At 39.2% G+C, this 22,731-nt stretch overlaps 1 protein-coding gene across 1 annotated transcript in view; it reads right to left on the reverse strand.

Annotated features, from left to right (window-relative positions):
• LOC122797804 (SCO-spondin-like) overlaps positions 1-22,731 on the reverse strand; it is a 4,708,783-nt gene that overhangs the window by 4,565,651 nt on the left and 120,401 nt on the right. The window contains exon 6 of the mRNA XM_044066325.1: positions 13,036-13,156. Within this exon, the coding sequence (XP_043922260.1) occupies positions 13,036-13,156 (121 nt within the window). The remainder of the gene's footprint in view (positions 1-13,035; positions 13,157-22,731) is intronic.

Genomic DNA, 22,731 nt, shown 5'->3' on the forward strand with positions numbered 1-22,731 from the left:
GAGTAACTTTAAGCTGTTTTTTATTGGTCAGGGATATGACTTTGGTATCTTTAAGAGTTGTAGCGTCATGACTACAGATAGTGAGTGGTCTGTGGATAAGTAACTTTATTTTATTTTTAATTAATATTAATTTTCATTATATAGGTAATTTTTTTTGTTTTATTTTTAATGACTTTTTGTAGGAGATTGGTGAGCTTAAGGACTAAGCTTCAATTATTTTAGAAGTGTCTTTGGAAACAAAAAACTGTAACTAGGATACTTGACACCTCCTCTTTGAGCTACAGCATCCAGTACAGCAATTATGACAAGAATGCATTTGGGACTATAGAAAAGTTGTCAATTGGTCTCTTACTTGCAAGTCTGCAACTAGTATCGGAAACATTTGAAAACACACACACACACACACGTGTGTATATATATATATTTTATATATATATATATATATATATATATATATATATATATATATATATAGATCACTATCACTTCACCGACAGTTCAAATCTCCAAAAACTATATGGCCGAGACCATATCGCCGAAGATTTAAATTGCCAAAAAAGTGATAAAAACACAAAACAACTTTCCTGTATGTTTTTGCAGGGGGCAAGCCCCCCTGAAACCCTCACACCCCCTACAACTTAAATATACGAACTCCTCGATCGGATTACAGTGAGAAAAATGGCAAATCCCGGGTTCTGCACTGTACGCCAATCCCAATACACAATTGTCGGCAATTCAAATCTTCGGCGATATGATCTTGGCCATATCGTCTTCGGAGATTTGAACTTTCGACAATGTGATAGGGAGTCTTTTATATATCTATATCTATATATATATATATATATATATATATATAATATTGTGTGTCTTTGATTCAGTAAATATTGTGTGTCTCTGTCTATCTGCAGTTAAGTTGCCTGAAGTGTGAAAAAGTGTAGCCATCTGGGCTTATTGAAAGTTGTTAGATTGCTTTGAAATTCCTGTGTTAGTGTTAGCCTGGGGGTTTCTGCTAGCATTAAAATCTGTGTTGGTTACATTTCTAGTAATCATTTTAATCTGAATTGCTGGCTACTGAGACTTGTCTGCATATATCAAATGGACACAAGCTGATTTAAGTATACTTTTCTCTGCATTTATTTAGGATTTGAGTTAGTAAATATTGTGTGTCTTTGATTCAGTAAATATTGTGTGTGTCTGTCTAGCTGCAGTTAGTTCTCCACCCCCACCCCCTACCTGTTTCATGTTGTGGTGTTGGTGGCTTTGGAATTGCCCGCCCCTGCTGTAAATCTGTTTTTGCACACTCCTCCTGGACCCATCTCATTTGCTCACTCAGCTGAGTACAGTGAGATCATATTTTGATTTCAGATACTCCTACCAGTCCCATCTCCTCTGCGGTGTACAGAGAGAGCACTTGGGAAGGACATTCCCTTATAGTATCTTAACCTGCTCTGTTTCCTCGCACTCAAAAAAAAATTTTGCACTTCATCTGCTTTACTGTATTTGAGTTTCTTCCTACTTTATTACCTTATTTTGCTTTTGCCTCTTCTTAAAAGTATTCAGTTGAATTTATTCTGCTTCCTTTATTACTGCTTGTTAGTAGCCTGATTAAATTGTAACTGTTATTCTAAGGCCCTTGATTTAAGCACTTGGGCTTCAAACCAGTTGTTTTACATTAAGAAGGTTTGTGGTCTGCACTGTTGTGGCAGGGCAGGTAGCGTACATCCTTCTAAGTTGGGAAATGCTGATTGAAGGCTCAGTGTCTGTTATTCTAAAAGTGTATTAGTTCTGGGTTAAGCACTTGGGCTTCAGGCCAGTTATTTTACATAAAGAAGGTTTGTGGTCTGCACTCTTATGGGAGGAGAGGCTAGATTCTGCCCTTCTGAGCTGGGAATTTCTGGTTAAAGGCTTATTGCACATGCTTACTTGAACTGTTTCTTTCTGAAATCGGTACGCCTTGTTTGCTGTTGCATAGACTATATTCAGGCCGGCTGGATCTAGCTTTGTTTGTATAACTTGTGCATTGATCCAGGCCATCTTTTTTGGATAAGGTTTCTATGTACCCTAGTGTCAGGACTGTGCAGTTAGAACTTGTCTGATTGAAGACTGCTGGAACAGGGCTCAGTTTTCAGCTTTTTAACTGGTTAATTGGGTAAAGTGTTGTTTTCATTGTATCTGCTCTATTTTTCTGAAAAAAAAAAAAAATATATATATATATATATATATATATATATATATATATGGATCTATCTTACTACGTCGACAAGTCAAAACGCCGACAACAAAATCACCGACACCACATAACCGACATTTCACAAACACGAAACCTCACATGCCCGACACACCATAATCCCGACAAGCAACAAACAAAACAAATCCCCGGTCCAAAAAGCACACACACAACACAAGCACACCAAAATCCTTACAAACCAACACTAAACCTCACATACACAACTACCTACAACCTTAACCCAAACCCTAACCCTAAGGTCCGCCACTATCGCACACTCACCTAACCAGCCCTAACCCTAACTCACTTAACCCGCCCTAACCCACAAACTATCACAGTGACACTTACCTAGCCAGCCTAACCCTAACTCACTTAACCGCCCTAACCCACAAACTATCACAGTCGCACACTTACCTAGCCGCCCTAACCCTAACTCACTTAACCGCCTAACCCACAAACTATCACAGTCGCACACTTACCTAGCCCGCGCCCTAACCCTAACTCACTTAACCCGCCCCTAACCCACAAACTATCACAGTCGCACACTTACCTTACTCGCACCCTAACGTCCGTCACTACCGCATACATACACAGCCTTTTCCCATGTCGATGTTCTCAGCGTCGGGGTTTTGATCCGTCGGTCTTCTCCGTTTTCGATCTTCTGGCGTCGGTGTTCTCGCTGTCGGCGTTCTGACTTGTCGACGTAGTAAGATAGACCCATATATATATATATATATATATATATATATATATATATATATATATATATACACACTTGTTTCCCACCTTTCTGAACTAGTATAGTCCAGTTTTCAGGTCACTGCTGAATCCAGTGCTGTGTTTCTGTGTTGCCCATACCTTACTTGGATAGAAGGAAGTTTCTCTGTTCACCTTTGAGAGAGGGGAGCTTTGAGCAGCCTATCTGTCCCTGCAGGAGTGGTTTCAGCCCAGTTTGGAGTAATTAAATATAATTAAGTAAAACTAAGGGTAATGCTACTCAACGCCAGAAGTCTCAACCTCAAAATGCACACACTCGAGGCTCTCTTCAGCATGAAGAAAATCGATGTTTGTGCAGTGATGGAAACTGGTTCAAGGCTCAAGAGAGCACCCGAGCACTGCCAGGTTACAATTCATGTCATATCTTCCGGCCTCAGTTACCGGATTGCAGTACAAAGGGCGGAGGTGTATCCATTTTCATCAAGGATACCCATATCTCCAGGTTAGTAGCGCAGCATGATGCCCCAGAGATCATCCATGCGCAACTATCAGCAGGCAAAACCACATTTCAAGTTGTAGCTGGTTATAGATGTGGAATCATACACCAAGGCACTCTGTATGCATCTTCAGGATTGCATGGACCGTGCTATCCCAAATAAAACCAAGACTCCTTCCTCAAGCAAGAAGAAACCAATCTGGTGGACCCCGGCCATAAGCAAACTTTACAATAAAAGGAGGAGACTTGTACAAAAAAAAGGCCAAATCTCAAGTAGAAAAATTATCCCTGATCAGCATTAGTAAGAAATTGAGGGCCCTCATCAAGTCAACTGAAGCTAATTTTGAAAAGAAAGTTGCCAAGGATAACCATAAGGCTTTCTATGGCTACATCAAAAACCTAAATGGCAATGCTCAGGTCTGTTCTGAGCTAGTACAAAATGGAACAAAATACACTGACCCTTCTGACATTGCCAACATCTTGGATGACAGGTTCAGTGCAAACCCCCCCCCCCCCCACCTACAGGGCCTATTACCATTCCAGGGGATTGTAAGTCCAATTATTACTGATACATTGGTTAACAAGGCTCTATCTAAAACTAAAAACACTGCCTCCATGGGACCAGATGGTGTCCCAGGTTGTGTCATACGCAAGCTCCAAAAGGAATTAACCCCGCATCTTAATACCATGTTCAGTCTCAGCCTCTCCACAGGATATGTGCCCATAGAATGGCACACAGCAACGGTGGTCCCGCTACCAAGGGTGGGGCCACAACTGACCCTGGGAACTACCGACCAATAAGCCTGACCAGTCTGATCTGTAAGGCTATGGAACGAATCATTATGGAACTCATAAATGGAGAGATTGGGAACCTCCAGTTGCTGGACCCCACACAGTTCGGCTTCGTCAAGGGCAGATCATGCCTCCTGAACCTGGTGGATTTCTTTCAGACAGTTACCCAGGCTATAGATAAGGGAAAGGAGGTACACACGGCTTATCTTGACTTTGCTAAAGCATTTGACACCATTCCCCATTCAGGTATTATTGATAAGCTCACCAGCCTGGGCATAAACCCTTACATCACAAGATGGATCGCAAACTGGCTCTCAGACAGATCCCATAAAGTAAGAGTAGCGGGATCTATGTCCGAATCCAGACCAGTAACGAGTGGTGTGCCTCAGGGCTCTGTCCAGGGGCCCCTCCTGTTTGGCATATACTTCTCAGAAGTACAGGCAAGCACGGAAGGGCTGTGGCTGATTAAGTTTGTGGACGACTGCAAACTGGGTGCTATAATAGAGTCTCCGGCCGACATGGAGATCCTCCAGAGGCGCCTAAATGAGACTGATGCATGGTGTCAAAGTCATGGTCTCAAGCTAAATGCAGAAAAATGCGTAGTAATCCCCTTTGGAAAGAAACAGAGTACCCGCAAACTACAACATAGGAGGTAATCCCCTGAAATCTGAAGAAGAAATAAGGGATCTAGGGACCCAAGTAGATAGTCAGCTTTCCTTTGATAACCATGTTGCCAAAGTGGTTAGAAAATCCTTCTATGTGACCCATCTGATCACGAAAGGGTTCGCATCACAATCTAAGGATGTAATGGTGCCCCTCTACTCTTCCCTCATCAGACCCATTATTGAGTACAATGCTTCAATTGGAATGCACCTGGCTAGACATCTCCAGTAGCTGGAGAGACCACAGAGGTACCTAACCAAGAGGATTACTGGCCTCAAGCAGTTGCCCTATGCAGCACGATTGAAAAAGCTAAGACTGTTCCCTGTTGCATACTGCTTTCTCAGAGGTGATCTCTGTCTAACGTACAGAGCCATGTCCAACCCAGAATTGTTGAACATGCTCCATCTTAGCAAAACCAAATCTACTCGAGCTACACTCTATAGGGATATAAACCTCAACACAACAATGAATAGAACATGCTGGAGGGATAGATTCCCTTCGCAGAGACTTCCCTTACTATGGAACAGGGTCCCGATCTACATAAGACAGAGCCCCTCACTATCACTCTTCAAGAGGAACCTTGATGAGTGGATGGGTAACAGAAAGTTCACACCGGGGATCACACCAACAGCACTACTAGATAGGGGCCAAGGGTACTAGCTGCTAGTACAAGGGTCTCGGGAACTACTAAAGGGGCGGTGAATACCGTACTGTACCGCAGATAGCCCAGTACCAACCTATGAACCTATTTTTCTGCTTTTCTTGCTGTCTTAACTAATTCCGCCTAAAACGCCAGTTTTTTTTAGCGAATCTGTGATTTAAAAAGTTTGTTATTGCTACATATTGTACTTATTTGCTGCCTGCACTTGAATTAAGTCATTTTTGTGTTTAAATAATCTGTTTAACTGTTGTAGGCTACACACTAAAGTGCAATAGTGTTTTATGTGCATTTAAAGTGTTTTGATTGTATCTACTCTTTTTCTGAAAAGAAAAATAAAAAAAAATATACTTGTTACCCACCTTTCTGAACTAGTATAGTCCAGTTTTCAGGTTATTTCTGAATCCAGGGCTGAGTTACAAGTTTCTATGTTGCCCATACCTTACTTGGATAGAAGGAAGTTTCTCTGTTCACCTCTGAGAGAGGGGAGCTTTGAGCAGCCTATCTGTCCTTGGAGGAGTGGTTTCAGCCCAGAAGTTAGTAGTTTATTGGCCATTTTTGGCTAATTTTGATTGTATCTGCTCTATTTTCTGAAAAAAAAAAAAAAACAAATATACTTTTTCCCACCTTTCTGAACTAGTATAGTCCAGTTTTCAGGTCACTGCTGAATCCAGGGCTGTGTTACAAGTTTCTGTGTTGCCCATACCTTACTTGGATAGAAGGAAGTTTCTCTGTTCACCTGTGAGAGAGGGGAGCTTTGAGCAACCTATCTGTCCCTGGAGGAGTGGTTTCAGCCCAGACATTAGTAGTTTATCTGCCATTTTGGGCTAATTTCTATCTCTTTCACTTCCCTGCTATAAAAAACGCATTTGTGCAGTTTTGCGCAGCGTGCAGCGCCATTTAGCTAGAGTTAAACTATTCTCGGCTCCACGAAGTGTACTCTTCAATTTTTCCCTTGGAACTATACAAACCTTCAACTTTTGCACTCAAACCATTCATTTCACAGTCAAGCACTTGCTTAAAACTTGTAGCAAGCACTAATTAACCCTAGCACTAGACCCCCCCTATACTTTCCAGAAGGACAAGGCTCTCTATTCGTCCCCACCATCCAATCAGAAAAACATCTTACTCTACCTATTCAGGCATGTCCAAAGGGCAGTTTCTGGTTTACTCTCCAGTCCAACTGGTGAATCTGGGCATTTTAAGGCAATGTTACAACTGCATCATGTACACAGACAACCCTCTTCTCCTACCACCAAACACTAATATATGCGAGAGATGCCATTATACAGCCAAACTGGAGACAAAGCTCTCTTAACCCAAGACTGGAACTGACAGTCAAGAGGAGAAGGGTAATACTTGCAACACACCACCAGTCTCACATAGACCTAATAAACCAACACTGACAAATAATACACATGAATACATGAAACCATACATGGAGGCTCTAAATAAAAATCTGCAAAAGCAACAGAGACCTCCAAAGCAGACATCCAAGCAACCTCCACACCCCATCACCAACCATGAAACTCATACTTCACATAATCAGTGTACCACGCAATCACAGCCCTTAACACAAAATAACATACCCAACACACTAGTAATAGGCGACTCTATAGTCAGGCACACTGATGTCCCACTAACTAGGCTGGACAAGGAGAAGGTTACAGTTAGCTGCCTGTCAGGTGCCAGGATCTGCCACATAACACAAGCACTCAGGTCACTCCAGAACAAGTACAAATACGACTCTGTCATTGTCCATGTTGGTGTGAATGACCTGAGATGTACCTCCCTGGACTACATGAAAAGAGACATGGAAGAGCTCTCTGATCATGCAGCCCAGGCCGGTATGACCCTGACCCTGACCCTGAGTAGCATCCTGCACTCACCAAGAATGATGCCACAGTATAAAGAAAAAATGATCAATTTCAACAATTGGCTAAGTTTCTGGTGTCATTCAAAGGGGATCCAGTATCTGTCCATCTGGGATGACATGCTCGACAAGCCACATTGCTTTGCAAGAGATGGCTTGCACCTGTCACCCTTAGGCCTTTGAATACTGGCCAAGGCTGTTGCCTCCCCCATAGTGCCTTTTTTAGGCAAGGCTCAAAAGACAAACCCACCACCATAAATAGCGCAAGTAACCAAAAACTGAGGGTAATGCTACTCAACGCCAGAAGTCTAAACCTCAAAATGCATGCACTCGAGGCACTCGTCAGTATGGAGAACATCGACATCTGTGCAGTAATAGAAACCTGGTTTAAGGCACCTGAGAGCACCCCAGCACTACTAGGCTATAACTCATACCATACCTTTCGGCCACAGAACCAGGACCGAAACACAAAATGGCGGGGGTGTATCCATATTCATCAGGGATACCCACACCTCCAGGTTAGTGGCGCAGCACAATGTATCAGAGATCATCCATGTGCAAATAACAACGGGCAAAACTGCAATCCAAATTGTAGCTTGTTACAGATCACACACCATTGCCCAGGACCCCCATTCCGCATTTCTGGAGACACTGGGAAATATGAAGGTCCTACCAAACACCTTAATACTGGGTGATTTCAATTACCCAAACATAAACTGGGAGAACTACTCAAATACTAACTCCCTTGCCCAACGCTTCCTAGAATTTATAAACTCAAATGCATTGGACCAATTGGTCAACACCCCCACCAGAAGGAACAACATATTGGACCTGGTCATCAGCAACATGGGAGACCGGTGTTCCACACCGGAGGTCAACCCCTCACTGGTTAGATCAGACCATAGACTAATCACTCTGGATATCCACATTCCGCCCCCACCCCCAATAAAGGAAACCACCGTGAAAAACTTTTCAAAAGCAAACTTCATGTTATGTAAGACCGTGGTGGAAAGGTTCACAACCCCCATGCTAAAAGACAGTGCTGTCCAAGCTGCTGAAACCTTTACAAAGGCACTCTATGAGCATCTGCAGGAATGCAAGGATCGTGCTATCCCAAGTAAAACCTAGACTCACTCCTCCAGTAAAAGGAAACCAGTCTGGTGGACCCCTGCCATAAACAAGCTATACAACAGAAGGAGGAAACTAGTACAGAAAAGAGTAAAATCCCAAGAAGGAAAGACATCCCTGATCAGTATCGGCAAGAAACTACGATCCCTCATTAAATCATCCAAGGCGAGTTTCAAAAGAAAAATTGCCAATGACTCCAAAGATAACCACAAAGCGTTCTTTAGCTATGTCAAGAACCTATGTGGAAACTCTCAGATCTGCTCTGAGTTAGTGCAGAATGGCACAAAATACACTGAATCGACTGATATTGCCAACATTCTGGCAGACAGGTTTAGTGCAAACTTCACCCCCCTCTCACCCCCTAAAGGGCCCATAACCATACCAGAAGAATGTAGGGCCCAGTCAATCACCGACACACAGGGTAAAACAGCCCTAGCCAAAGCCAAAAATACAGCTTCAATGGGACCGGACGGTGTCCCAGGCTGTGTCTTACAAGAGCTCCAAAATGAACTAACCCCTCACCTAAACACACTGTTCAAACTCAGCCTCTCTACAGGCTATGTACCCACAGAGTGGCGCACAGCAACAGTTATCCTGCTCCACAAAGGAGGAGCCACAACGGACCCTGGGAACTATCACCCTATAAGCCTGACTAGCCTGGTCTGCACGGCTATGGAACACATCATCATGGAACTCATTAACAGAGACATTGGGAACCTCCAAACCTTGGACCTTACCCAGTTTGGCTTTAAGGGCACATCATGCCTGCTAAAACTGGTTGACGTCTTTGAGACAGTTAACAAGGCAATAGAGGAGGGAAAGGAGGTCCACACAGCCTACCTAGACCTCGCAAAGGCTTTCAACACTATTTCCCATTCTAGTATTATAGACAAACTCACCAACTTGAACATAAACCCCTACGTCATGAGATGGGTTGCCAGCTGGTGCATAGATAGAACCCACATGGTGAGAGTTGCAGGCTCTACATCCGACTTTAAACCGGTTACAAGTGGCATCTCCTAGGGCTCAGTCCTAGGACCCCTCCTGTTCGGTATATACTTCTCAGAGGTACAGGCAAGCATAAGAGGACTATGGCTGACCATGTTCACAGATGACTGCAAACTAGGGGCAATAATTGATTCTCCAGCTGATACAGACACCCTCCAGATGGGTCTCACTGAGACGGATACCTGATGTCAAAATCATGGCCTTTGGAAAAAACAAAGTACCCGCGAACTACCACATAGGTGGTAGTCCCCTAAATACAGAAAATGTAATAAGGGATCTGTGGACCCAACTAGACAGTAATCTCTCCTTTGATAATCATATTGCCAAGGTGGTTAGAAAATCCTTCTCTGTGGCCCACCTAATCACAAAAGTGTTCACATCTAGAACAAAAGAGGTTATTGTGCCTCTCTACTCATCACTCATTAGACCCATCATAGAATACAATGCCCCATTTGGGATGTACCTTACAAGACACCTGCAACAGCTGGAAAGACCACAAAAGTACCTCACCAAGAGGATTACTGGCCTCAAACAGATGCCCTATGCACCCCGACTCAAGAAACTCCAGCTGTACTCGGTTGCATACAGCCTACTCAGAGGTGATCTCTGCCTGACATACAAGGCCATGTCCAACCCAGAATTGATGGACATGCTCCACCTAAAAAAAAAACTAATCCCGGAGAGCCACATGCTCTAGAGATATAAACCTCACCACAAGGATAAATAGGACATGCTGGAAGGATAGATTCCTGTCCCAGAGACTCCCCATGCTTTGGAACAGGATTCCACTATACATCAGGCAGAGCCCCTCACTAACACTCTTCATGAGAAACCTTGACGGATGGATGGGAAACAGGAAATTTACCCTTGGGATCACTGCAGTGGCTCTGCTGGACAGTGACGCAGGGAACTAATGGCTCTGCTGGACAGAGGCACAGGGAACTAATCTAAGGGGGTGGCGAAAGCCAACACATTCTGGCTAGGCTTATAAATGCCCTTTGGCAGATAGCCTAGTACTTACCTATGAACCTAGATATATATATATATATATATATATATATATATATATATATATATATAAAATTGTAGGATGTAGAACACTTTACAGTGAGGTTATGATAATCAAGCTTTTGATGCCCAGTAGCTCATAAAAATAAAGCTTGACAATTAAATCTATGACCTTTTTATTTCAGTTAGTCTGGAGTATTACCAAACTATGGACCCAACTTAAATGAAGGTGCAAGTGCTTCTTGAAGAATCCTGCTGCCAATATGACTAGCTTATTTCACACACCTTCTATACCTGACCATTTCTGAATTGTGTTTTTGTCAGTTTAAGGATCAGAACATTGCCAAGGCTGACATTACTGAGGACCCATTGACCAAGTTTTCCGACGTCATTTTCAAAAACTGAAATTAAAAGACTGCAGCACAGGTGTTAGTTACACTTTGTTTTGGGGTCTCCTCCACCTCAGCACCCATACTTACTATTACCTCTAGGATTGCGCTGCTGCACATATCTGGAGAAAAATGCATTTTTGCTGCTTAGTTGTTTTAACATCTATACCCGCGGTGGTGGTGCTGCGGTAGCATTGTCGCCTCACAGTAAGATGCTGTCCAGTTCGATTCTCAGCTAGAGCGTGTTCTGTGTGGAGACATGCGTGAATGGGCGTACCTTCGTTGAAGGTTGTGTGTCAGGGCTGGTAACTCGGCACGTAAAAATCAACTACCAATCATTAGTGGACCGGAGTTCCGCTGTAGCGACCCCTAACCAGGAAAAGCCGAAAGACACAACAACAACAACAACAACAAGTTGTTTTAACATCTATACATGCATTAAATTAATTTCATAATGCTACAACTAACCTCATCCTAACTTGTGGAGACTATGTTATATAGATTCCATGTCATTACAGATTCCTTAGATCAAAATATGAGATGAAACATACTATGGTGTGTTACAAGTCTGTTTCTCCCCCTTAGTTGGGCTACCATTAATTATCTGTCATAAATCCATTTCAGAAATGGTAATTTATAAAATGAATTTGCAGTAAGTCATATGACTTCTTCTCACAACATATGGGTATGTGGAGAGTTAACCATCTCACACCTGTCACTGCTTAACAGACCCTTAAACTCCAGATTTCCTGATATCCAGTGATATCTGCATCTGCACAAACATGCTAAATTAACAAAAATAATTGCTGTGTCTTTTTAAAATATTCTTACTTATTCTACATATTATGCCAACAAAGTACTTCACTTTGTCTTCGTGGTCATGCACCTCATACAATACACCCCTTTTTGTGAAGCCTTTGTAAATATCAGCAACTCTGTTATGAACCCTTTAGATATTCTATTTACTCAGGTAGTGGGTAGACAGAGCAAGTAACCAGTGTGTTGGGCAATTAATTCTCCAAAATCTCCCTCAGAAAGGTGTATTTGGCTGTTTAACTGCTGAAATCACATTCCTTTCTCATAAAAAAAGTTATGTTAGGAGATCATAAAAGTGGTAAAGTTCACCCATGTGTAAGAAATCCAGACAATGAGCAGTGCTTTGAAAAAACTGATTTTGAATGATGCAGGGCATTTGCTGAGCATGCAACATGGTTAATAAGAATGAATGGGAAAAAACAGTGTTGTGGCTATTAAGATTTTACAGTGAAGTGCAGGCTACTCCAGTAGAGAAGAGGGGATAAAGCATTAACTATGGTGCATCCAAACTGGATTTGATTAGTAGCTCAGGTGGCTGATGGAGAGGCAGGGGAGGGATAGGTGTGCCCATCCAAAGTGAGATGGTGATTGTTGATACGTTCCCTAAGGACAGGTATGGTCTAAAGAGGGGAGTTGCCCTTAGACTTTATCAATGAGCATGGGGAATGGTGAAAGAGAGTAGGTAGGTCATAAAAAAATCCCCCTCAGATATAAGCACACACGAGCTGAGTCACCAGGACATCCTCAGGATCCACGACCGGCCCCAGCACAAATGGACTATGTCCAATGGGTTTGGAGAGTAGCTGGTACACCCATCAAGGACGTTGGATTCTGGGAGCAGGGCCAGTAAAAATGAGGTCTGAGGGGACAAATAATTTATAATGAAGTAGTCAGTTTACAGAACTGTTAAATGCTTCTTTACAACACAGATGGATTTCAGCTCATGCTTTTACATATGGAAATATCAGAGGAGCAGCACGGCATACAAACATTTGCATCGGCAGCAGGAGGGAGAATGACATTGAGGTCTACTCTTCAGGTCCAAGCCTGCAAAATTTATTCAGCTAAGGTAGGTGGTGTTCTATTACATCTGTTACATCCAGAAACTGCAACTGATTCAACATATCCTGGAGTGTTATAAAGTCTTATAACAGTCTTATAATTGTCTTATAAAGTCGTATAAAGAGAGCCCAACAATGTTTTCACTTCCTCACTTAGGAGATTTTGTAGAGTGAACCTTCCCCCGCAGGTCCTACTTACCTTCTACAGAGATACGATTGAGAGCATACTGACAAACATCTTTGCCTGGTGTAGAAATTGCTCTCAAACTGATTAGAAGGCACTGGATAAGTTTGTTAAACAGGCCCCAAAAATCAATAGCCTAACTCAATAAACAGGTAAAACATTATTTATGTGCAATATGTCATTGTTATTTACATAACTTTCTGCATAGCGCACTTTATATGTCTCTATCTGCACTATGAAAACTGTAAGGTTATGGTATATGTTGGTGGTAAGTATAGTGTTTTCTATATATCCTTATATTTCTGCGCAGTCTGTTCCTGTTGTATTTGTTTTATTTCTGCTTTAAAAAAACTTTCATTTTTTACTTTATTTTTAGTATCTTATTTTGATTTTTATTTTTAATATTTTATTTCTGCTTTAAAAAAACTTTCATTTTTTACTTTATTTTTAGTATCTTATTTTGATTTTTATTTTTAATATTTACATTTTTATTAATTTAATCTATCTTCCTTCTGTAAACTGTCATTCTTATGGTATGAGCCCGTGTATCGAAATTACGTGCAGTTATATGCACTTTTTCCTCTGTGTTGATCTGTGTAAGAATAAATTTAACTTTGACTTTGCAGTGTTTAAACTTCCTTGCAATGCTGTGCTTGGTGCCACTATGATGACAAGATGTGGGCATGCAGACTTGTAACCCTGTGAGTACTTTGGGTTTAGGTTTCTCTAATAAAGAAGTCAGCACGATTGTAGCATGGTGTTTTGTGTTAGGAAGTCCATGACTGTGTTATGCATACTACTAATATAAAATGATGTAACATAGTTTTATGAGTACCTGTGCAAGGTTTGTTAAGGGGAATGCTACCCTTTCAAATCTTCTGCCATTCTTTGAGTATGTAAATGCAGCACTTTATGAAAGGCTGACAGTGCATGCTGCTTATCCTGACATTGCTGAGATTTTTGGCACTGCTTTACATAAGGAAATAACTGACAAATTAAAAGCATTAAATGTCAATCTGTATGCAAAACACAGGTTAAATACCAATAAATACCAAGACACAAGTTGGGCACTATCTTTGTATCCCAGCAGGGATTACAGTGGTAACCTACGAGGTACTATAATGGAGCTACTTGATGTCATACTATTCTTCTAAGATATTGAATTAGGAAGTAGGCTGTAGTTAACCAGACATGCTGATGATTGCAAACTGTGTAGAATAAGTGCTTCAATAAATAATGCCAAAGTTCTCCAAGGTACTCACCAAAAACTACACACTTATTGCAAAAACAATGGCCTCACTTTTAATATCAATAAATGATGCTTCACAAAACTTGGCAGAGGACATAAATTATCATGACTAAACAAATGCTTTAACCAGAGAGTACTTATCAAAGTCATAACAATCTGTAGCCCATCTCATCTTAAAGACCATGTGTACTGTCTCCAAGGAAATAATTGTACCACATTATACCTCTCTGATCTGATTGTTAAATTCAGTGCTGTGTTTTGCCACCATCATTCAAGCAATCTAAAACACTTTGTGAAGTTGCAAATGTTTCTTACTAGAAAAATGTCAGCATTGGAGCACTAATTTTACAAAATGACTTCAAGAAGTGTTGTTCTATTCTGTTTCTCATAGGTTATTAAGAAGAGACCTTTACCTGTCTATAAGTGAATGTCTTTTTCCATTTGAAAGTCTGTACTTAATTCAGAAATAATCTTTTTTTAACTCCTTTTTTAAATTATCAATTAAGACATAGGCAAACATATATTAGCAGAAAATAAACCATTTAACATTTTTCCATTTAAATACAATATACATCACATACATTTTTTTGTTTACTATCAAGATTTCAAATGCCGTTATGTGAACTTTGATTGTTGAAAGGCATTTTGTCAAAGTCTCATGGTGATTCAAAAATGTTGAACGTCCAACAACAATTGCTAGTATGCATTCGCTGTTGTGAGATCGACATACTGATTGGAGATCGCACTACAGTGGGGATCGGTAACTTTGCCCTTTTTCTCACTGTAGTGCGATCTCAGAGTTGTAATATATAAGTAGCAAGGGGTGTGGGGGGTGCAGGGGGGGCTTGCCGTCCTGCAAAAAGTATGTTAAACATCACCGGTTGTTCAGGTAAGTTTGAAAAATGTCAACAATTTGATTTTGAATTGTTGACATTTTTTTGTTTCGTTATTTTGATTGGTCACTGTTGTTAATTTAAACAATTTTTTTTGCGTAAGTAATTACTCGCAAAAACATTTTTGAAATTTTGATATTAAACCATTTTTTTTCTACCATCAGTCCGACATTACAAAAAAAATGCTGAATTCCTCTCTTCCCTTAAACATCACTCCTCCTCCTCCTGAACATTATTATGCATGCATTTTCCAACAATTTCCATTTACTTCTATGCAGTTTGCTCCTTCCTGTTTCCAGTTCTTTTATTTATTTTATAATATTCAATACCTCAGATAAAGTTACTGTAAGCTTTGATTTCCATTTTCTACTAATTGTTTTTCTGGAAGCCAACAGAATTAAACTTAGTAAGACGTTACTATATCCAGGCAATTTGGATCCTGCATCCCAGCTCAAAAGAATCTTTTCCTTACTTCTGGCCATTTGTTCTACCAATATTTCTGATAGAGTACTCTATAGGAAATTTTTAAAATCTGTAACCCATTACACTTCCAAAACATATGTTCCCAGTTATCTCTTTCTTCTCCATCACCCCTCCAACATTTGCTATTTACTTGAAGAAAAATCCTTGAAGCCTGCTTGGGGGTATAAAATATGTATGCAAAGATTTCCAAGCAAAGATTCTAAACCTTTTGGACTTGTTTGGATACTTGGGAGCCATACATATGTCTTTTCATTGTGTCGTGTATATTGTTTTTCTAGTCTTTCTTTCCAATCGTTTTTAAACTCCTCTGATTGATTCTTATATTTGTCATGCAATATTTTAAATGCCCTACTAATTATCCCTTTTTATCAGTTGCATCTGTTCTAGATTCAGTTAAAAACTCCACCAGAGCAGATCTTTCACTTAAAATTCCCCTATCCCTTTTTCTTTGCCTGTTCTCTGAGATCAAGCCGTGGTAGGGAAGGCAGTCTCGAGCCTGCAATTCAGATGTCTTCTTGGCCTCATCCCATTGTATTACTTTTCCTGCTTGAGTTATTTGTTCCCAATATTTTGGTTCCTTCGCCTTATTTCTCCAGTAACTTCCTGCCCCTCTTGCCTATTTTCTGTACTCCTACTTGCAGTTATCCATATTGGCAAAATCTCCTTTCTCCATTTCCATGTTGGCTTAGTTCTTAGAATACGTTCTGCTACTTTATGAATATAATATTCTGTATGGTTGTTATTATTCTCGTTAAGGGTCTACATCCAAGATCTCCCTCTCTGTCTCTCCCACTTCCTCCTTACTTCTTCATCATTCCTTTTCACTTTGAATTATAACCTTCTGCTACTGTGTAGCTCTAAGACATCCCTTTAAATTAGGTAAACCTAAACCACCTTGTTCTATTGGAAGATCAACTTATCCCACTTCTTTATTAATTGCTGTCCACAACTACTCCTCAGGTTGATAAAAATATGCCTGACCAATATGCAAGACTAAAGGGACTAAAACTTTTTCACTGCTTGTATCTTACTATTCATATCCATAAATAAGAGTTTCCATTTTCTCAATTTTTGTGTTATCTTTTTAGTCTCATCTCAAATATTGTTAGCTGCCATAACAAAAGTACTTTTAATCCATACTCCTGAATGGATCTGATCATGTCCCCATATATAAGGGTAATGCTAAACCAATTAGTGTGTGGATACATAATTTGTGGTTGTAACCTTTGTTTTATCTTCATTCATCTTATATCCCAAAAAGACTTAAAACTGTCTCAAAATGTTCCACAACATTGAGATGTCCTTTCCTGGATTTATCAGGTATAAAATAAAGTCATCTGCAAATAAAGCCAACTTTTCTTGATTTCCTTGTATTTCTAATTCCCTTATTTTCTTTGCCAATGGCTCTAAATATAAATCAAATAACAAAAGGGAAAGAGGACACCCCTGCTTAGCTCCTCTGTTCAAATACATCTGATTTGAGATGAAGCCTTCCACTTTAATCTTCGCCTCTGATCCATCATATAGCCTTTTAATTAACCTTATTATTGTATCAGGGAATGCAGATGCTTCTAGTGCCCTACTCATAAAATCCCAGCGTACTCTGTTAAATACTTTCTCTGCATCTAGACCCACCAACAGCAGAGGTATTTTCTTATATTCTGCTTTCTTCTGGATCATTATTGTTCTATTAATGTTATCACAACCACACTGATCCCTGTGTATCAATTTTGGTAACACATTTGGCATTCTTTTAGCTAGTACAGACATAAAATAAACACTTTGTAATTGTGGATTAAAATTAAAATGGATCTGTATGAAGCTGAAGGGTCTTTGCCATCTTTAGGTAACACGGCCACCACAGTTTTCTTCCAGCATGTTGGTGCTTCCCCTCCTTTTAAAATACTGCTAAACAAAATCTCCCAGTTCTTTATCACTTACTTCCCTCCTAATTTCCAAACTTCCACAGGAATACCATCTGTTCCTAAAGATTTTCCTGAAGATTGATTATATATCACTGTTTTCATCTTATCACCTTCTGTCTTAACTGTTAGTTGTTGAGCCTTGTCTTCTTCTAACCTTGGCATAATTAAATCTTCCATAAATATTTCCATTTGTTCTTTTTATTGATTTCCATATTTCTCTGCTTTATACAAATTTTCATAAAATTTCTGGAATATCTCTAAACCTTTAGAAATAATCTTGTTCTGTATGTGGGAAGTAGAAATCATCAAGAGGAGGTTAACAGCATGAAAAGCCTCCTGAAGGCTAGATTATCAGCTTGACAATGAAAACTATGAACCTGTTTTCTGACAATGATGAAGTTCTCATTGCTTTTGAGAGTTGCTTTATGACTGTGTAAGTGTAAAGGTGCGGTGCTCTATAAATGGCATTGCAGAGTAAAGCCAAAGGAAGGTATTTAATGTGTAGTGCAATGATATAAAATATTCACATGCTAGTACGACTGCATTGTATGTAAGTAATTTCAACTGCTGATGACAACAGATGTGGATAAAATGTGAAGAGCTTAATCATCGGCAGTTTGCCTTGTGTTTGCGAGAAATGGAAACATCACTGGCTGGCCTTGAACTATGCAGAAGAGTTGAGCACACATATTTAGATTTTGCTGCCTTAATGCAAAGGAATTCCCAGAAGACAACCAGACCAGACTCTGTGAAATTCATCTTATTACAATTTCAGTGTTTATTGAAAAGTGAAAAAACATCAATAATAGAGATTGCTCATAGAATCCTGTAACAAGCCATCCAGTGTATGGTAGCCCAAATAAGGACAGGTATGTAATTAAATGTTGAAACTTGAAGGACAGAGAAACGCTCTTGATTGTGACCAGACAACCTGGTGGAAAAACTTGGATCACTGGGGTTCCAGTATGTATTATTCTTTACTTGGTCATGGGCTCAAGCTCAATGCCAAGAAATGTAGTTATCCCGGGTCTATATTAGCATATCGAATGGACTAAATAGCGAAAGCTATTTAGTCAATTTGATACTGTTAAAATGGCAAAATAGCGAAGACACAGAATATTGAATTTCTTCCCACGGAAAAAAATTTGGTGGGCTATCTTTGGGACTTTGCCATTTCCTCCACTATGGTGCAATCTTAGAGTTGGTATATTTAAGTAGGGGGGGTGTGGGGGGCAAAGCCCCCACTTATCTTTGTGTTTAGGTTTATTTATTTATTTATTATTATTTGTGATATATATTATTAATTATTAATATAAATGAAGTTTTTAATAATTTTGAGCAAATTAGTCAAAACATTGGGATACTTTTTATATAAAAATATATAATTTAAAAAATATGTTTTTTTCAGAAAATAATTTTTTTCCCTCCATTTTTTGAATTTAATTGTATAATTAATTGAATAATTGATGCAATTGACTTGTGTATAAAGACTGTTACTGTTTTGTAATGCATTGTGACCCATTGAAGGCGAGATGCCGAGGTACCAGGTCTTGTGGAGATAAAGGAGACTTTGCTGCTACATACTGGCTGTTTGGTGTGTTTTTTATTTTTATTTTCTACGTTGTTTGGTTACTACTTTTGATCCAAGCCGTATTTTGCAGCGTGTTCTCTGGGAAATTATTCTAATTGACATTCGTATTGTGAATTGCTGGAATCTTTCTAAGTGATGTCAAGTACTGAAGGCTCCGAACGGAGCGCTATGCATAGTGCAGTGAATATCATGTTGTTTCAAGATATGGTAATGGAGCGAGATAAGAGATTTAACAGCCATGATCCGTGGAGCCTAGGGAGGAATGCGGATACTGATGGTCGTTTTGCCCAGCTGAATAAACTCATGGCCAAGGAAGTCGCTCTATACTTTGACACTAGTTTATTGGAAAAATATGTAAGTCTCAATATTACACCTAGGGGCTTACGCATTGATAAACTGCCTGCGGCACCTTTTTCAGATGATGAAGGTGATCTTTTGGAAGAGTGGAAACAAACTTCACTTACGTGCACTATAGGTTGGTTGCGCATACTTATTAAACGCAACCAAAAGTGTCACGAAAAGTTGAAAACTGAAATTTCCACACTGCAAAATGAGCTTGTTACAGAGGTCAACTACAGAGCCCAGATGGTTAATATCAGTGAAAAAATGACTAAACTAGAGGCAGATGTTGTCCAAAGGAAGCGCAATAAGTTGGTCCGGGACCTTAAAGACTATGAGACAGGCATCATTTTCAATTGGCAGCGTGAACCTGTGCGCAGACAGTCTAGGGGGCGGAGCTGGACACGCAGTTCCAAGCGCCGGAATTATTCGGCATCCGCTTCTTCGTTTTCATCCACTGAAAAGGAAAACAGTGTCAAAAATGTTTCTTTTGCTCGCACTACTGCATCTAATCGAGTGGCCAACAGGGATACTGCGGAGGTTTTGAGTGAAGAGCCCAACTTGAGTTCAACGGAAGACGCCAATTTTCAAAATGATACCTACAATAAGGGGCGGAATGGCAGAAATGGTAGAAAGGGTCGGAACCGCTACAAATGAAAATGAAAATGAAGGTTTGGACATTACTATATCTAATTGGACTTATCACAATGTTGTCTCTCTTGAATGTGTCAATTTATCTGATTTGCAATTATGTGACAGTATGAGGAATGTTTTGAATAAGGGGAGCAAATTTATTCCAACATTTTTTCCCTCATTTGCTGACATTTATCTAGAAGTGAAAATGTTTATTCGCAAACTATTGTTAAGAGTTTACTTTAAGAAATATTGTAAAGCGGATGTTAATACTAATGCCTCTAATGTCACTGAAAATGAAATTGAAGATGGGGTTCTTAATGTCAGTGAATTCGATGATAGTTTGCTAAACATGTCCATATATGATTATGAGTATGATGAAAATGAGGGAAATGATGAACAAAATGATATTTTTGGAGAAAGCAATGTTTGTTCTATCAAATGCAACGCGGATGTTCCCCCTAATGTCAGCTTTATGACAGGATATGGTAGATTAAATATGCCCAAATTTAGAAATGTGAAAAATAGGTTTACTCCTACCATATCAGTGCCAGCCATTCAGGTGTTTCAGAAAGTTCTTTTAAAGGAGACTGAGCTGATGTTTAAGCAGTTTTGTAAAGAAAAGAAAAAATTTAACCTTACAAAAGAAGAGTGGCAGGCCTTACAGGATCTTAGGAAACTTAAGGATAATTATATATTTAAATGTGCTGACAAAGGGGGAAACTGGGTGATCCAAAATAAATCTGATTACTGTGTTATGGTTAATAAATTGCTTCATAACAGTGATGAATACATAAACTTAGCAGGGACCCACTAAAATCGTATAATGAGGAACTTCTCAATCTTCTTGAAAGGGGAGAACGATTGGGATTCTTTTCTAATGTTGATGTTAATAAAATGTATGTAAAGGACCCTGTCCCACCTGTACTATATGCCTTACCAAAGATTCATAAGGATCTTAATGAGCCTCCTGGTAGGCCTATAGTGTCGGGGATTGGATCTTTCTTGGAAAATGTTAATGTTTTCCTGGATTCACAATTGAAAATTTACATCAATAGGGTTAGTGCTCATATTAGTAACACCCAAGAGTTAATAAATGAAGTACATAAGGTAACATGGGATGGTGACTATTATTGGGTGACTATTGACGTTAAATCATTATATACTAACATTAACATTAGATGGGGACTTGATGCGATTTCTAACATGTTAGGTGAAGGTCCCAGAACTAATTTCTTGATCTCACTCTTAGAATTCTGTTTGACCCATAGTTATTTCACATTTAATGGTGAATATTTTTTACAAAAAAAGGGAACGGCAATGGGAGCTGCCTATGCTCCCAATTATGCCGTAATATACATGGATTTTTTTGAGAAAAAGTTCATTTATCCTACATTATTCTTTCAAAATAAGGTTATCTTGTACAAACGGTTCATTGATGACCTGATTTTTATATGTAAAGGGGATATTTATGAATTTTGTGAATTTTTTGAAGAATTGAATGATAATGAACACAGTCTCTCTTTTTCTTATGAGGTCAATCGTAATCAGATTAATTTTTTGGATCTAACCTTATTTATAAACAACAATAAGATTGAATATAGGCCGTATAGAAAGGATACTTCAGCAAACATGTTTTTGCATGCGTCCAGCATGCATCCCCCTCATTTATTAAAAGCTTTGCCCTACGGTGAATTCAAAAGAATACATCAACATACCAGTATGGCATCTGAATTAAATCATGAGCTTAAAGAGATATTTTTGAGATTGAGCGATAGGGGCTATGATGAAAAATTACTATTGGATCATATGAATGGTGTTTTGAATAAACATGTAAGCTTTAGGGAGTTTCATAGGCAACATTCAGGGATGGTTGAAAAAGATAATGAGGTGGAAAACATATTTTTTGTAACCAAATATACAGCTTTTTCTGAAATATTTGTTTCCCTAATTAAAAGATTTTGGTACTTGGTTAGTGAGGATGAGCTCATAGGTGAGCTTTTTCCACGTAAAATCATATTTTCATATAAAAAGGGAAAGAATTTAAAAGAAATATTAAATAATAATCTTTGTACCATAAGAACGGACTATGCTGCCAATGTTGGCTCATTTAGATGTAATTCTTGTAGTATATGTGACAGAATTATTAACATCAGATCCGTTAATTATGTTTATCATAACCCTATGCATTATTTCAATTGCAGATCCAGTGGTGGTGTTTATATATTAGGGTGTAGTTGTCATAATATGTGGTATATTGGGCAAACTAAAAGAATGGTAAGAGTGAGAATTTTAGAGCATTTAAGAGACATTAGGAATTCAAACGTATTTAGTCCAGTTGCTAAGCACTTCTGTGAGACACATGAGGGAAAACCAGACTGTTTAAAATTTAGTATACTAGGCAAACCTCATTGCACTAAGGGTGACAATATTTGTGACAAATTGTTAGAACTTGAAACAAGGATGATTCTGAAGTTTAATACATTAAGGCCCTTGACTTAAACTTAGAATTAAGTATTTGAAGAATTAATTCACTGTTGAATTTATTGAAATATAATTATAATATTTATTTCATAATGTTATATTCCATAATTCACA

The sequence above is a fragment of the Protopterus annectens genome, chromosome 3.part1 (genome assembly GCF_019279795.1).
Source record: "Protopterus annectens isolate FY-2018-M chromosome 3.part1, PAN1.0, whole genome shotgun sequence".
Classification (NCBI taxonomy): domain Eukaryota; kingdom Metazoa; phylum Chordata; order Ceratodontiformes; family Protopteridae; genus Protopterus; species Protopterus annectens.